This window comes from Lithobates pipiens, unplaced genomic scaffold (genome assembly GCF_037356315.1).
Source record: "Lithobates pipiens isolate NorthernLeopardFrog02 unplaced genomic scaffold, aLitPip1_a1.2 Scaffold_1, whole genome shotgun sequence".
Lineage (NCBI taxonomy): Eukaryota > Metazoa > Chordata > Amphibia > Anura > Ranidae > Lithobates > Lithobates pipiens.
The window spans coordinates 133,070,721-133,088,912 of NW_027507685.1; the positions used below are offsets into that span (position 1 = coordinate 133,070,721).

Here is an 18,192-nt window from a genome sequence, read left to right on the forward strand (position 1 = left end):
CAACTAGGGACTGCCATTTGCATTGAAGTGCAGGTGCCTGTACATCTGTTTCCTTTTCATGTAGGTTACCCAGGAAATCCTAAACACCTGATGTGCAGATAGCAGTTAACTGTGGTCACAGCCCACCCGTCATGCCTCACTAATGGCCTCCTATCACAATGATGGGTCAACAGTGGGTCAAAGGAGGTAGAAGACCACTGGAACAGGTGGCATTTTACATATCAGTGCTATCGGATGTTTGGAGCTCCAGGGTTGAACTAAAAAAAAAGGAAAACTGATGCAGGTGCCTGCTATTAAATGCAAGTGGCAGTTTCAGAAGATAATAGTAACTACAGGTTTTCTTTATGTCTATACTTTGAACATTTTTAGAGCAGCATTTCTCAACCTTTTCAACACAGAGGAACCCTTGAAATAACTTTCCGGTCCCATAAAACCCCTAAAATTACTATATCTACAACTCATGATACATTAGTGTGATGGTCAGGGAGAAGAATGCTCATTAAATTTGTGATCATTGGGAAGAATTGCCCCCTTACAGATAGCTAAATAGATCAGTAGTGTCAGCGGGAAATAATCTGAGAGGCAGAAATTAGACATTGCTCCAGGAATTTATAGCAACCTCTAGAGCAGGGGTTTCCGAATTTTCTAAACAAAGGGCCAGTTTACTGTACTTAAGACATTAGAGGGGCTAGACCAGGGGTGCCCAACCAGTGGCCCGTGGTCCACATGTAGCCCACGGAGCCCTCTGATGTGGCACGCGACCTCCTGCTCTAGGATGGCAAGCCCAGATTGTGGGTTGCCAACCCTCCATCCAAGAGCATTAGTGTTGTGAATAAATCCACTGGTAGAACTTAAAAAAAAAAAAAGGCACTGGTAGAGGAAGCAAGCCGATGCTTCCTGTATAGCGCCAACTACTATCACAGGTGGAGTGACACCAAATGCGATCTGCCTGGGCCAACAGCCAGCGATACCTGAATGGAAATCTGTTATTAAACTTGAGTTTATTAGTTAAATCACAGTGTATATATGGGCATATCTGTTCTGCGGTGGTTACTGGGCTGCTTTCAAACCGATCCGCAGGTGCAGCGCAGACCACATGCGGGTTACCCACACTGAGCCATAGATGCAAGTTTATGCAAGTTTAGTGTGCTTTCAGAAAGTGCACCACACCTGCAGGATATAATAGAAGTCTATGGCAAAGTACAGCTAACCTGCAGGAAAGCCACAGGTGAACTTGTCTGCACCCTGCATATCAGTGTGAAAACAGCCTTAGGCCCCATTGACACTATCAGTCTGACCCTCCGTTCACCTCCATCGAGCTGCAGATGTAAATGGACTTGTGGCCATTTACACTCCACTTACCTCCAATCCGATCTGTCCCTTTCTATCTGAGCAGATGGGATCCAAGGGCCCATAGAGTAGAGTGGGTTGTATCCGTGTCGTATCTGCATATGTAGAGTGGACATGAAACTGTCATCCTTCTGCTCCACTCATTGTGACCCGCAACCAGTTACCAAGTCACTTAAGTGGCCCTCGCTTGCCAAAAGGTTGGCCACCCCTGGGCTACACTGTGAACATTGGAATTTGAAATTGTTCTGGCATCAGTGGGAGTAAACATTACTTCTTTGGCATTAGGGGGAGGAATAGTGCACCATTGCTGGTGTCAGTGGGAAGAATAGTATCCCATCATTGGTGTCAGTGGTAAGAATATTGCCATATTCTTGGTGTTAATGGGAGAAATAGTGCCTCGTTGTTGATGTCAATAACAGTAATTATGCCCCATTTTGGGTGTCAGTGGGAGGAAATGTGCCCCAAGGGCCGGATAATGGTAAGCAAAGGGCCACATTCGGCCCCCGGCCGCAGTTTGGAGAGCACTGCTCTAGAACTCTGGTTGAGAAAGCCTGTTCTAGAGAATGCAGCATATAAATGTACTAAAGACCAATAACATTCTGGAGAATGCATCCTTTTCCTTCACTAGAGACTAGTGACATCACATGATTATGAAATATAGTTACCATCCATGGGGCTGGGCATAATATCTAGCATTGCCAGTACAATATCTGCCACAACAGAGCATGGATTAGCCATATATTATTATCTCACCTTCAGCATATGACAGGAATTTATCTCTTTGTTGCATGTTCTTGGAAGTGGGAGATAAGTGTGATTCCTCATCAGAGATCACAGGACACTTGCTAGAAAAGCTGCAAAACTTTCCACTTTCTCCACTGAGGTCCCAAACGTTGACCTTCTGGATCCTGTGTCTGTACCTGACTATAGGATCTGCCAAGGTTAAAAGAGATGTCTTACTGAATAAGCCAAATTCTGTGCTCAGTATACATCCAGGTTTTGTGACCATCTTACCTCTTACTGGTTGCAATGCATTTTTGGAGCCTCGAGAACTTCTCTCTCTGTCCGTGGTGCTTGAGCAATCCGGGCTGAGACTGTGTGTTAGATATGCAAAGTCATTAAGAGTTAAAGTGTACTTAAATCAGAGAGACATGCTGATGCATATTCTGCTATTGTCGCATTGTATACTTTTTAATGCAAATAACCCAACAATACTAATTTTGCATGACAGGCCTTTAAATGAATGTTTCACTGACTGGACTTTTAAAGAGGACCAGTCACAAAGGAAGTTAAATATGCATGCTATAAGCGGTTCTAAGGGCTCAAGGCATTCTATGCATTAAGGTCAGGGCCATCCTTAATATGGACTGGACCCTGGACAAATATTTTCTTGGGCTCCCTCTTCCATGCAATTTCGCTCTCCACATGCTTTGAGGCATGCAATAAATAGCAGCTAGACTCAAAATCAGTTTACTGAATCAGATTAAGCAGCAACTGCGATTGGTTGCCAGAGGTTACAGTGTATCATTACCGCTTACTCACTAGCTGCCAGAGCTTACAGCACACATTATGGCTCACTGATTATTTGCTAGAGGTTACAACACATTTCTGGTTGTTGATTGGTTGCTAGAGATTACTGTACATCAATACTGCTCCCTGATTGATTGCTAGAGGTTACTGGACATCTATATCACTCACTAATTGGTTGCTAGAGGTTACTACACATTATTACTGCTCACTGATTGGTTCTTAGAGGTTACTGCATATACTAGACAGAAAACTCCTAGAAATCCTAGGACTCTTGGGATCAGTGGCAATGCTGGGGGGGGGGGGGGGTGATCAGTGGCAATGCTGGGGAGTTTATGGGATCAGTGGCAATGGTGGGGGATGGGATTAGTTAGGAGGCAGTACAATGTGACAAATTCTGAATCATGTAGAGCAAAGCTAGAAATCTTTGGCAAGTATAAAGTGGGGGATTCTACCAATGTAATGGGGAATTTACAATGACCACCAATGGGGGGGATTTACACTAACCATCAATGTGAGAGGAATTTGCTTTCACCACCATGTAACAGAGGATTTTACGCCCCCCATCAATAGAAAAGAGGGATTTCAACATTGACACCAATGTAATAAGAGCATTTACACCAACCACCAGTGTAAGGGGGAATATACAACAACCCCCAGGTAAGAGGGAATTTACACTGACAACCATTGTCAAGGAAATTTGTACTGACCACCAATGTAAGGTGACACTTCTACACTGACCACCATTGTTAGGGGGGATTTACACTGACCACCTGTGTAAGGGCAATTCTGTACTTACCACCAATGTAAAGGGAAATGTACACTGATCACCAATGATATGAAGAATTTAGACTGACAACCAATATAATGGGGGATTTTACATCAACAGCCAACAAAGGGGGATTTCTACACTGGCCACCAATGTAAGCGGGGTTTACACTCACCACCAATTTAAAGAGATATGCAGTCAGATAGACATTTTACTAACAAAATTCAGTTACAGCAGTGTAGCAGGATGTCTAAATATGAGTGTGCAGTCTAATAGACACAGCACTCTCATTATTTCCTATAGCTGGTCAAATATGCCCCCCCCCCGTCTTCTATGCAATACTAGCGTTTTTTTAGGATAGTTGTGATGAGGGGTGTGGCTGTTATTCAGCTCTGTCAGCCACAAATCATACAGTGGTACAGGACTGTGAAGAGATAGAAGGGTGTGAGACTTTAATTAGGCTTAAAGCATTACATTGGCCTTAATTGAACCAAAAAAAACAACCACTTCAAATATCAGTTTCATCATTGTTCATAAGGCCTTTCTATTAATTAGTAAAAACTTACGCTGGATAATTTTGTTTATCCTTGGATGCAGGCAGTACTAGTTCACTCTCAGTCTTAGATCTTTGATGTAGAATAAATTCTTGCTCCAAGTTGCAGAGAGATGCAATGGGTGTCAGTCTGAACCCCAGCGCACTCTGTGCTTTCCTGGCACCAGCTGACAGATAAGGCTGAATGGGAGGTATGCCGTCTAAGGATTTCAGTGGGTATTGCTTTGCAGGCTGTGTAAAGAATGTACAGGACAGTTAAAACAGAGAAGCACAAAGTCATTTTAAAATAAAGTCCAACTCCAGCCCAATACATTTTTTCTAGTTTTGTATAGTTTAGCGAATAGTTAAATTTTCTATCAGGTGTTTCTTCCTGTTTGTGACCCCTTGGGGGGTTTTTCCCTTAATTTCCTGCCCCTGTGAAGCCAATATAAAGCACGGTTGTTATCAGGAGAGAAAGGCATGGTCAACAATGAACACATTGGGGGAGATTTAGGGCCCTTTCACACGGGCTGTCCGACAAGGTCCGCCTGTCAGTTTTTCAGGCGGACCTTCAGTCTCCACTATGAAGCAGCAGATGTCAGCTGTTACATTTTTACTGACATCTGCCGTTATCTGATCACCATCCTGTCCTTAAAAATCGGACAGATGGTGGATCGAATATGATTGGATGAAAACGGGCAGGCGGTCTGTTTTCACCCAATTTCCCCATAGGGGAGAGTGAGACTGTGTCTGCACAGTGAGCGGAGACAGACCTGATATCCGCCTGCTCAGTGGGGATCAGCACAGCTGAGCAAGGAGGTCCCGCCAAACGGAGGTGCCCGTGTGAAAGGGGCCTTACTAAAACTGGTACAGCTGTATACATAGTAGCCCATCAGCTTCTAGGTTTGGGCCAGGTTCACACTACTCTGACATGGAAGTCGGATGACTTCTGATAAAGACTTTGCACTACGACTTCATGTCCAACTTCAATGCGACTTCAATGAACAGTATCCGACCTTGAACCGACAATACCAGGCCTTTTGAGTCTGGTATAAATCCTGAGGGGGAGGACCCCAGGCCAAAATAAAAAAATGCGTGGGGTCCCCCCTTAGGATATAAAATACCCTTCGGTCTGGTATGGATTTTAAAGAGAACCCCCACAATAGGAAAAAAAATGGCATGCCCCCCAAATCCATACCAGACCCTTATCCGAGCAGCCCGGCAGGTCGGGAAAGGGTGGGTAAGCCAGCCCCCCCTTACTAGACCATACCAGGCCACATGCCCTTAATATGGGTGGGTGCTTTGTGCATGTTGATGGGGACAAGGGCCTCTTCCCGACAACCATGGTTGTGGGGGTCTGCGGGCAGGAGGCTTATCAGAATCTGGAAGCCCCCTTTAACAAGGGGACCCCAGATCCCGCCCTCCCACCCTATGTGAATGAGTATGGGGTACATTGTACCTTTGCTCATTCACCCAAAAAAGTGTCAAAAATAAAGAAAACAAGTACACTGGTTTTTGACAAAGTCTTTATTAAAGTAGTTACACCATGTCTTCTCCCTCCAGTTCTTCGTACTCTCCGGTAATGTCTTCTTCCTCCGGTTCTTCTGCCTCCGCTGATGGCTTCTTCTTACGGTTCTTCTGCCTAGGCTGTCTTCTTCCTCTGGTCTTTCTGCCAGTTCTTCTTCCTCCTGATGTCTTCTTCCGACGCTAGCTCCCGCTGTTGTGTTAGCTGAGACGAAATTACTTATATTGCCATGGGGCGTGGGCATCCGGTGATGTCACCCGGAGAACCTGCCGCTTGTGACATCACCCATGCCCCATAATGCCCCGGGCGGTGATGTCACAAGGGGGTGTGGTCTCTGGATGATGTCACCGGTGGCCACGCCCCATGGTTATACAAGTAAGGGAACACTCCGAAACTAACACAAAAGTGGGAGCTAGCATCAGGAGAAGACATCTGGAGGGAGAAGAACCAAAGGAAGAAGACATCAGCGGAAACAGAAAAAATCAGAGGAAGAAGACATCACTTGAGAGAGAAGACTGGAGGGAGAAAACATCAGAGAGAGAAAAACCGGAGGGAGAAGACATCATCGGAGAGAGAAAAACCAGAGGGAGAAGACATCATCGGAGAGAGAAAAACCGGAGGGAGAAGACATCATCGGAGAGAGAAAAACCGGAGGGAGAAGACATCATCGGAGAGAGAAAAACCGGAGGGAGAAGACTCGTTGGAGCTACGACAGGGGACCTTTTTTTTTTTTTTTTTTAAAGGACTTTGTCAAAAACCTGTGTACTGTTTTTACATTCAATTAAAATATGGCTTGTGTAGCAATTGTATATGCTAAATATTTTTTTTTTATTTGCTATATTTTTTCCCTCAAAAATTGAGTTACTCTTTAAATAATGTGTTTGACATTGGGGTTACCATAGAATTTCTTCTTAGTGGTGTTGCTGTCTTTTTCTCATGATGATTTTCAGCTTGATCCACGCTACTCCTGATTTTCCTATTTTGGACATTCTTTTCTATTGTTCTGCTCAGTAATATTATATCACAAGGTGAGGCAGGCTGGATGGGAAAAAGATATTATCAAATTGATTATTGTACTTCATTTAATCACATTCCTGTGCAATTCAGTGTGGTGTGGTTTTCAGCTCATTGATTTGAATGGGCTAAAATTGCATTGGATCACAACAAAAGTAATGCATGCACTACTTATAAAAACTCACTGCAACCGGTACCACGGGACCATGCCATCTGGGGCAGGCAAACACCCCGTTTGCAGTCTATGTTTGGGGTGTGGTTAGGAATACATTGAGACCCACAGCAGATCGCACACCCAGTGCTTTTTGAAAGCAGTGCGGGAAATGCACTTGGAACGCGGGTTCATAGTTACATAGTAGGTGAGGTTGAAAAAAGACACAAGTCCATCAAGTCCAACCTATGTGTGTGATTATATGACAGCATTACATTGTATATCCCTGTATGTTGTAGTCACTCAGGTGCTTATCTTATAGTTTGTTGAAACTATCAATGCCCCCACTGAGACCACCGCCTGTGGAAGGGAATTCCACATCATTGCCGCACTTATGCCGCATACACACGGTTGGATTTTCTAACGGAAAATGTTTGATGGGGGCTTTTTGTCAGAAATTCTGACCGTGTGTAGGCTCCATCAGACATTTTCCATTGTGTGTACACAATTCTGACGCACAAAGTTCTCATCCCATGGATTTTGTTGTCGGAATGTCCGATCGCGTGTACATTACAATAAAGAACCATCTACGTAGTTTAAGGTTAAACCTCTTTTCTTGTAATTTTAATGAGTGGCCACAAGTTTTGTTAAACTCCCTTCTGCGAAAACATTTTATCCCCATTGTGGAGTCACCAGTATGGTATTTGTATATTGAAATCATATCCCCTGTCAAGCATCTCTTCTCCAGAGAGAATAAGTTCTGTGCTCGCAACCTTTCCTCATAACTAATATCCTCCAGACGCTTTGTTGCCCTTCTTTGTACTCGCTCCATTTCCAGTACATCGTTCCTGAGGATTGGTGCCCAAAACTACATATTCTAGGCGGCAGTGGTCTCTTTCACCTGGATAATGCATCCTGCCACACTGCAAAAATGTTGACTTGAGGTGTTGACTTGGCCTTCAAATTCTCTAGAACTTAATCCAATTGAGCATCTGTGGGATGTGCTGGAAAAATAAGTTTGATCTATGGAGGCCTCACCTTGCAATTGACAGGACCTTAAAGGGGTTGTAAAACCTCAAGGTTTTTCACGTTAATGCATTCTATGCATTAAGGTAAAAAACCCTCAGATCCCAGAGCCCCCACCCCTTTACTTACCTGAACCCAATCTTTCCAGCGATGAGAACAAGCCCAGCAGCTTCAGCCACTGTCTTGGGTTCTCATTGCATGGATTGATAGCAGCAGCAACCATTGGCTCCCGCTGCTGTCAATCAAATCCAGTGACATGGGAGGCGAAGGGCCAGGGCCGAGTCCTGCTGTCTGTGTCAATGAACGCAGCAGGACTAGGGTGTGCCCAAAATGGTGCCCCCTTGAAATGCGGGTCTCCAATGGGGCATTCAATGCGGGGAGGAGCCAGGAGCGTCGCTGGGGGGACCCCAGAAGAGGAGGATCAGGGTCACTATGTGCAAAACCGTTACACAGCAGAGGTAAGGTAAGTATGACATGTTATTTAAAAAAAAAAGAAAAACAACCTTTACAACCCCTTTAGGGATCTGCTACTGACAGCCTGGTTCCAGATTGCATACAGAGGTCTAGTGGAGTCTATGCCTTGGTGGGTTAGGGCTGTTTTGGTGGCAAAAGGGGAACCTTTACAATATTAGGTAGATGGTTATACATTTTTGGCTGATCGCTGTATGCCTCCTGTAGTCAGAAGCACAATACCTTTCAGTGTACAATATTACATCATTGAGCATGTGCTCGGGTTCCTCAGATCAATGTAGAGTGGGGACATGATGACAGCCAGGGTTGAAACCAAACAGTACACTTTATGTTGTACCCCTTACACTCAGTACTCCCTACCATATACCCAAATACACTCAGCACACATCATTATGCACCCCAATACACTCAGCACCATGCACACTAATGCATTTAGCATTCTGCACCATTTACAACAATACGCACAGCATTATGCACTATTCACCCTAAGACCCCATACACACTATACAACTTTTGCTGACTGATTTCCTTTAGATTTACCAAAACCATGTAGTGCAGGGCCTGCCTGATTGCATACAAATTGAAACTCTTAGCCCACGTACACACGGTCGGAGATTTTGCCAACCAAATCTGTCGGATTTTGCCCGTCGGATTTAGTCCGACGGATTGTGTCCAAAACTGTTGCATACACATGGTTGGCGAAAAATCCGATCTTTCAGAACGTGATGACGTAATTTCGTTACGATGGGACTACATTCAGGCTAGTAGCCAATATCTTTGATGTAGGAATTTGATCTGAGCATGCGTGGCACTTGGTCCGATGAAAATGCTGTACACATGATCGGATTAGGTCCGTCCGGCCCAGTTGGTCGGGAAATATTTCCAACATGTTGGAAAATTGGGTCGGACGGAGATTCGGATGGAATCAGTCCGATGCATACCACACACAGTCGGATTATCTGACGACACGGTCCGATAAGACTCATTCCGACAGATTCTCCGACCGTGTGTACAAGGGCTTAAGGTTTCACCTCATATTATATGGTTTTGGTAAATCAGAAGGAAAAAAATCTACAGAAAATTGTAGTGTGTATCCAGCTTAAGTCACTCAGCATTCTGCACTTTGCTCACCAATACACTTAGCATTTTGCTCCATGTACCCCCATACATTCAGCATTATGTACCCCAACACACTCTGTATTCTGTATTATGCTTTTTTTTTTTTCCACTCAGTAAGATTCTTGTTATTAATAGATTCTAATCAGTTTAACTCTCAGAATCTTTTTCTTCATTCTTAACATCATTGTGGCAAAGTATCTTTTTCATTTCCCAGTCTCTTTTTTTTTTTTTTTTTTTTCCCTCTTAGGCCCCTTTCACACATGCGGATGGTATGTCCGTATTTCATCCATCCGTTTGCGGATGAAATACGGGCCATACATTCATTCCTATGGGATAGCGGGTGTCTGCGGATGAGCATCCGCAGACACCTGCTATTGTCCGCCTCCGCAAATGTCCGATTCTGCAGACGGAGGAAAATCCTATTTTTCTGTCCGTCTGCAGAGCGGATCGGATGAACACGGACACACGGTCCGTGCTCGTCCGATCCCCATAGAGGAGAGCGGAGAGCTGACAGGGCGGTCCCCGCACAGTGTGCGGAGACCGCCCTGTCCGCAGCCGGCTCAGCGGGGACAACGGAGCGATTCCCGCTGAGCGAGCGGATCATCACGGGGCGGATCTTTACTGATCCGCCCCATGTGAAAGAGGCCTTACCCTTTTTCTTCTTTCCTTTTTAAACTTCTCATTATTACTTATTTCAATTTAATATTTTTCCATTAAAAAGAGAACACCATACAGATTCAGAGAAAAAAAAGAAAAAAAAAACAATAAAACTAATGTCTACTTAGTTATCTTTGCCATCATATTGTTACTACCTTATCTTATTTATTTAACTCCTTGTTTAATTAGATTTTACCACACCCACCCTTCCCTCTTCTCTCCCGTCTGTTGACCTTCCCTGTACCCACTACTCTTTATTCCATTAATGCTTGAGTATAATGCTTCGTCTTTTTAAATATTCTCCACTTTTCCCACGTTCTGCGGTATTTTTTCATTTTATTTTCCTCCATTTTTCTTAGGTATTCCATATTGTTGATATATTCTATTCTTTGAATCCAATCTCTAATCAAGGGTTTTTTCACCTGTAACCAATTTTTTGGTATTATGGCTTTTGCAGCATTAAGTAAAACGGGTACTAATGAGTTTTGTATTCTTTTAAAATACTTACTCGTTTTTTCATCTACTCCTAAAAACAAACACTCCCCTGGGGTTAAAGGTATTTTTTGCCCTGTTATTTTCTCTATATATTCTATTATTTTACACCAATATTGATTTATTACTGGGCATTCCCACCAGAAATGGAATATCGTTCCTGGTATACTACATTCTCTCCAACATAACTTGGAGTTGGAGGGATCCATTCTATATAATTTATCTGGAGTTAAGTGCCATCTCGTTAAACATTTATAATTTACTTCCATTGATCTTATATCAAATACAGAATCATATACCGAGTTAATCATTTGGGTCTCATCGACTTTATAGCCCAAGTCTTTCTCCCATTTAGCTATAAATTTATTTATATAAATAATATAATATTTATTTCCTTGGCCTTCTATTTCCGAAAGACAATCGTATAGCTGTGAGACACAATGTTTAACTGCTGTTTTCCTTATACATAATTTTTCAATTGGTGTTAACCTATTTTCATTTCTTATTGGTTTTGGGATGGAGTTAACAAAGTGTTGAATCTGCAGGTATTCCCAATCCTTTAACATTTGCCAATTGTGCTTTGTCATTAAATCTTGTTTTGGCATTAACTTCCCCTCCCTTATAATGTCTTTTAATTGTAAATCCCTCATTCATTTCCCTAGTGGTGTATCGTGACCTGGTGTAAAAAAACTCGTTCCCTCTAGAGGGATTAATGGTGAATTATATTGCCATTTATTTTTACGCTGTATTGTATCCCATTTTTTCAGTGCCGTTAGGGTGATTTTGTGCGTCCTACTGCTAATTACTCTAAATTTTGGTGGAATCCAAATGTTTTTTTGTAATTGTGACCCATTCAATATCTCCTCCATTTTTACCCATTTCTTTTTAGTGTTTTGGTTTGTCCATTCAACCAATCTTGTTAAAATCATTGCTAAGTAATATCTGTGTATATCTGGTAGTGCCATTTCTCCCCTATTTTTTTTCCTAGTTAATAAATTAAATTTTATCCTGGGTTTTTTATTTTGCCATATGAATTTTAAGAATAAAGTTCTTATTATATTAAAAAAAAAACAATTGGAATATTTATCGGAAGCATTTGCATTTTATATGTAATTTTTGGTAATACCACCATCTTCAACACGTTGATTCTTCCCATCCAAGATATTATTCCTTTATTCATCTTCGTTAGTAACGCTTTAACTTCATTTATTAGCGGGATATAATTAGCCTGATATAACCCCTGAATTGTCTTTGTTATTTTGATCCCTAGATATGTTATTTCTTTTTTTTCCCATGTAAAAGGGAATTTGTGCCGTATCTTTTCTTCTTCCTGCGAATCTAATCCAATATTCAGGATAACTGTTTTAATTGGGTTTATTTTAAAATTAGAAAGGGCCCCATAATCTCTGATCTCCCTTATCAAGCCTGGTAAAGACGTTTGGGGGTTGATCATATATAGGAGTATGTCGTCCTGTATTATGCTTTCTAATACACTCAGTATTATGCACCATCATCCCCCTATACTCAGTCCACGCCATCATGCACCCCAATACACAGGGCCGGCCTTACCATGGGACCCAGTGGGACCACTGGTACAGGGCAGCATGTTCCGAGCGGCGGCACATTGACGCCCAAGAAGACAGTGGTCCCGCTCGATCGCTCCACTCCACCTGCTGGCCCCGCTCCTTATCCCACTGTGTGTATGGCCCTGTGCTGCTGCTATTAGAGGTAATGGCAGAGTACTCGCTGCCATACCTGCACAGCTGGCTGCCCGCTCATCCTCTCCACGGCAACCCCTCCCCCCATTACTGCTGACATGTTGGGACAAGAGAAAGTCAGCTGACTGGCTGACGGCCAACAGCGTAAAGGGGGAGGAGGATTCTGCTGAGCAGAGACCCCATGATGAAAGAGGGATCACTGGAGGCATGGCTGACGCTGAGAGAAAGTAAGTGCCAGCGCCACTAATCCCATCTCCACCACCCCTGACAGTGTCTAACCCCCCTGCCACCCCTGCCCGTGTCTAACCCCCCCTACAACTCATACCTGTGTCTAACCCCCTACCACCCCTGCCTGTGTCTAACCCCCTACTACCCCTGCCTGTGTCTAACCCCCTACTATCCCTGCCTGTGTCTAACCCCCTACCACCCCTGCCTGTGTCTAACCCCCTACCACCCCTGCCTGTGTCTAACCCCCTACCACCCCTGCCTGTGTCTAACCCCCCGCCACCCCTGCCTGTGTCTAACAACCCGCCATCCCTGCCTGTGTCTAACTCCTTTTGGGGTCATTCCAAGGCCCAGGCAGCACAATGCCTTGGGCCATCCCTGCCAATACACATAAAACCAACACTCTTCATACTCACCACAGAGATCTCATCTATAGATCAGTAGGCTGTAATTTGAAATTTAGATCTGCAGACCCTGGCCCCCTGCTTTCATAACTTCAATTTTTTTTTATTTTTATTGTCCAGTCACACTATTAAATGGGGTAAAACCGAAGCCCAATTAATTTGCTATCATCCCTTTTCCCCAGTGTCATCCCTAAACGTACTAAAGTCAGAGCATTGGAAGAGAAATGGGATTACCCTCTGTAAACTATAGAACACTGTATGACGTTTGTATGACGTTCAAGGTTTTGCACTGCTTTAATTAACCACTTCCCGACCAGCGCACGACGATGTACGTCAACAGCATGGCACGGGCAGGCATATTGGCGTACATGTACGTCCAATATTCGTTGCGCCGTGCCATCGGGAGCGCGCCGCCGGCGGCGCGCTCCCGCGCTGGTCGGGACCCCCGTGAGTCCGGTCGCGGGACCCGCGGACTCGATCGCCGCGGGCATCCCCGCGATCGTCTCACGGAGCGGCGGAAGTGAGGAAATGCTGTATAAACAACATTTTCTCATTCTGCCTAGCAACTAGTGACGCTGATCTCTGCTCCATGTGATTGGAGCAGAGATCAGTGTACACTAAATGAAAGCCCAACCCCCCCACAGTTAGTAACACACCCCTAGGAACACTTAACCCCTACACTGCCACCCACTGGTTAACCCTTTCACTGCCAGTGTCATTTACACAGGAATCACTGCATTTATATAGCAGTGATTACTGTATAAATGACAATGGTCCCAAAAATGTGTCAAAAATGTCCGATGGGTCCCCGACAATGTCGCAGTCACAATAAAAATCGCAGATCGCCGCCATTACTAGTAAAAAAAAAAATAATAAAAAATTATTAATAAAAATGCTATAAAACTATCCCTATTTTGTAAACGCTATAACTTTTGCGCAAACCAATCAATAATCGCTTATTGCGATTTTTTTAACCAAAAATATGTAGAAGAATACGTATTGGCCTAAATTGAGGGAAAAAAATGTTTTTTTATATATTTTTGGGGGATATTTATTATAACAAAAAGTAAAAAATAATGCGTTTTTTTCAAAATTGTCGCTCTATTTTTGTTTATAGCGCAAAAAATAAAAACCGCAGGGGTGATCAAATACCACCAAAAGAAAGCTCTATTTGTGGGAAAAAAAGGACGTTAATTTTGTTTGAGAGCCACGTCGCACGACCGCGCAATTGTCAGTTAAATTGACGCAGTGCCGAATCGCAAAAAGTGGTCTGGTCTTTGACCAGCAAATTGGTCCGGTCTGAAAGTGGTTAATTATCCAGAAGGTGCTTCTCTTTTATGTTCTCACCTGAATTGGAGATCCTGTAAGATCCTCACTTGATTCTGTAGAACAGGATATCACAGACTCTCTCCTAGACACAGGAACAGGAAAACATTAAAGATTGCTTTATTTGTACTATTATCGTTCAATAAACCACAGTATATTAGTTACATTCTCAGCTAAGCCATCAGCTTGTACTGTAGTGCATTAACCCAACACCCAAGTGTTGCCTTTCCACTCCATCACAATTAGCTAAAGCTGCTTCTGCATCTTTTGTTCTCCGAAATTATTATCTTTTTTTTTTTTTTTGGAACAAACAATCTTCTAAATTGTGGTAACTTTACTTGCCCCAACCCTCTTTACAAATTCTACATACCACAAAGAGCATGACTGCATAGAGATCTGACAGTTGTCTCCCAACCTCAAATGTTGCATTTCAATTTTTTAGTCCTAAGGGACAGCGATATACGGACTTATGGTGGCCATACACTGTTGTGGGTGGCCTTGTTGTACGTCTCCTATCTGACATCTCTTAAATGATGAATCAAAGGAGCCAGGCAGAAAATTGCTGGCTGAACAAAGGCTGCATCCAATCAGATACAGGCACTGGTATTTTGAATAGCTGCAGTAGGAGATTTAGGCATCAGTACTATAGATTGTGGAACTGGATAGATTTTTATAGAACAGAACAGGGACAGTGGGAGCCACTCATAATGGTCACAGCAAGTCTGCAGGACCAGAGCCTCACCAAGAGTCCCCAAACCCTAAAAAAAAATATTAAATGGTTTATCTCGCCAAACACTGAATATGTTTTGGGTGCACTGACCCTTTAAATAAATCTTTTGGTAAATATTAGTAATTGTGGCTTTACATACCGGGATCTAGTCATGGGAACTTTACTGTCTCCTTTTGACTTGCTGGTCTGTAAGACTAGCCGGACACTCTGGTTCTTAGTGAGAGAGTTCCTCCTTATACCCTCACTACGAGGCTGTCTCTCACTTCGTTCAGTTCCCTCTGGGGTAGGTGAATTGCTAGTGTGTCGATTGCTCCCAGTCTGGTTTCTGTAAATAATAAGATTATGGTCATACCACCATATAGAGTTGCCTGTATAGATATAAATTCAGTTGTGACAACCTGTGCTGTCTGAAAAGACATGTAAGATGTTGGCAACCACTTCAGGAAGTAGTAGAAAGTAACTGTCTGCCCTCACTGTCTACCATTTGCTGTTCTGCTAAGTGCAATGGTTGGTCCACCTCTTGCCATCAATATATAATGAGGTGGCGGAGGGTTCCAGTGCTCCTAGCAGGCACTAATGCCAGTAGGTTCCCAGTGGAGCCATAAACACATCATATTTAATGTTACACTACCAACCTACTCTAGGGCAGTGGGGCTTGCTGATTTTGTTTACTGCCTTTCCTTATTAACAGATGTTACAATATGACTTTTAGGTTGCCCACAAACTAGCAAGCAATGCTCGTGTCTATTCCATGCTATCAATTTTTTGTCTGTTTCTGTTAGAGGACTGGCAGATAGAGCCTTACTTGCTATTCTCTGGAAGATATCTGTCAGAAATGGTCTCCTTATGTTTACCCATGAACATTAGATTACATTTTTCGCATCCATTCTCCAAAAGCCCTAAGCAAATATTCTCTGGAGACAAAGTGTTAAGATTTAAAAATGTATCTGATCTCTATGGTTCCCTCCTGTCATGTTTAGGGTATAAGCTCAGCCAAAAGATATTGTGCAAACCTTCTGACCTTTCCTTGATGTTTAAACTGACACTCTGCAGAAACTTCTCTTCTAGATTGTTATCGATCTTCAAAAGACTCTGCTTCACTACAGAGATCAGCGATTGTGAACAATATTAGCTAATCTGCACATGCTTTCTAGAGATTTACACTCAAAGTGGATGCCGGGGGGATTATCTCCTTATTAGGGGTTACCTAGGGAAGACATTGATGTAAACTACACTAACAAAAGAACAACACACAGATTTACAATCAGTTACACTTGGACAATTTTGACACAGTTTGCAGTGTGATTATGTAGTGCGGCTTTGGTTGTATTTTGGATGTGATTTACATATTCTGTGGAGCCTAATTTCACTGTAAATCACACCAAAGTAGCACAGGAAACTTTTACAATACCACTCCGCACAGAGTCACGTGGATGTAAACTGGCACCATTGAAAATAATGTGATTTCTCCTGCTATGAAATTCTGTGCAGCTCAAGTTGCTTCTGAAATCGCATTAGCGTGAACCAGGCCTTATACAATAAAGCAATGGAAGAGGCCGTGATGATTTACAGCAACCCAGAGCCACCAATTGGATTTTAGTTTACTGAAATAGTTCACTAAAAGCTTAGCCCATAGTGGTTGCTGCGGGTTAATGCATTTTTCACCCTTATGATAGCTATAAAATTGGGCAGCTTTAAATTAGAATTCTGTGGCAATAAAATCACCAAGACTGTTGAAGTGCAATAAATACACACTCTGACATTTGCAAGTGATTGGATCAATCTGAATATAGCTTGAGATAACTGGGCCATAGAAGTAGTTGACCTCACACGCAGAATATTATCAACATGAATACATCTGCAAGTGCTCAGTTGGGAAGATTTACAATAATCCTACGTGGGGAATGCCTGTTGGAATAGCATGGAAAACATCCTGGTAACTCTTATGCCGCGTACACATTATTCGAGTCGGGTCGTACGTCATCACGTTCGAATCCGTCGGAGTTTAGTGTGATTGTGTGTGGCCAAGTCCGTTCAGCCGAAAAGTCTGTCAGAACTCCGTCGGAATTCCAGCAGAACTCCGACGGAACTCCTTTGGAAGTCTGTCGGACTTAAGTCCTCTCGTGTGTACGGGGCATTAGAAAATCCCTCTTTGACTTTTCTGCTGCATTAGAATGCTGTATGAATGTTGCATATGTACGGTGAAGGGACTGTGTCCTTTGTTTTGTAGAAAAAGAGATGGTCTCACCACAAACATCATCTAAGACATACAGTAGGTGTCATGGTATATAGCCTTCAAATGGACAGAGACTGTACAAAAAAAAATTGGATCCATACTTGTTCAGATTGCTGTACTCATCCTTGGCAGTGCGCTTGGTGACAGGGCGGCTGTCATAGCGACCTTCACTGGTGATGGCACAGATGATGCAAGTGTATTCCGTGTTGGGAGTAAGGCGACGTGCTGCATAGGAGCGTTCTGTACCAAGGTACACTGACTTCCCATTCATGCTGAGTTCATAGTTGAAAAATCTACCAATAGGATCTTTGGGGACTTCCCATGTGATAAACAGTTCGCTCCGACCTATAACATACACTGTCAGTCTATCTGGAGCATGATTTCCTCTGTCCAACGTCCTTGTTACCAATGACACTTTCAGGCTGTTGTTTCTGGCATTGCAAGAGCAGACACTGAATGTGTAACTAGTGGAAGGAGACAGGCCTGCCACAATACAGGTGTGGTGAGTCGTGGTTTCCACCAGGATGTCGTCGCGATATACCGCATAATATTTAACGTATGTGCTGGAGTCCAGTGGTGGGTTCCAGCTTAGCTTCACCTTGGTGGTTGTGTGACCTACAGCTTGAAATCCTGTTGGGCATCCAGGTGTTGGCTCCACCACTGTAACAGTGGTGATTGGACTGTCTGGGCTACGATCTCCTTCTGTTTCCATGACTAGTTTAAGATGGTGCTGCCCAGGTTTGCAGTGTGGGATAACATAGGAGAAGGAAGGTCCCTGGTAGAGAAGTTTATCGCCATCAAAGAGACTGTAGAGAGAGCAAATAGCCGTTACTATATTACTATATTTTCATTTTAAATTAAATCTAATTTTAATTACTTGGTACTTGTTTAGAATGGAAGGAAGAAAACTAAGGAAAAGA

At 43.2% G+C, this 18,192-nt stretch overlaps 1 protein-coding gene across 1 annotated transcript in view; it reads right to left on the reverse strand.

Moving 5' to 3' along the window:
* Positions 1-18,192, reverse strand: part of LOC143975075 (uncharacterized) — a 51,725-nt gene that overhangs the window by 5,770 nt on the left and 27,763 nt on the right. The window contains exons 9-15 of the mRNA XM_077477065.1: positions 17,374-18,078; positions 15,176-15,361; positions 14,328-14,391; positions 6,601-6,741; positions 4,213-4,430; positions 2,365-2,444; positions 2,104-2,283 (exon numbers count right to left, since the gene is read on the reverse strand). Of these exons, the coding sequence (XP_077333191.1) occupies positions 2,104-2,283; positions 2,365-2,444; positions 4,213-4,430; positions 6,601-6,741; positions 14,328-14,391; positions 15,176-15,361; positions 17,374-18,078 (1,574 nt within the window). The remainder of the gene's footprint in view (positions 1-2,103; positions 2,284-2,364; positions 2,445-4,212; positions 4,431-6,600; positions 6,742-14,327; positions 14,392-15,175; positions 15,362-17,373; positions 18,079-18,192) is intronic.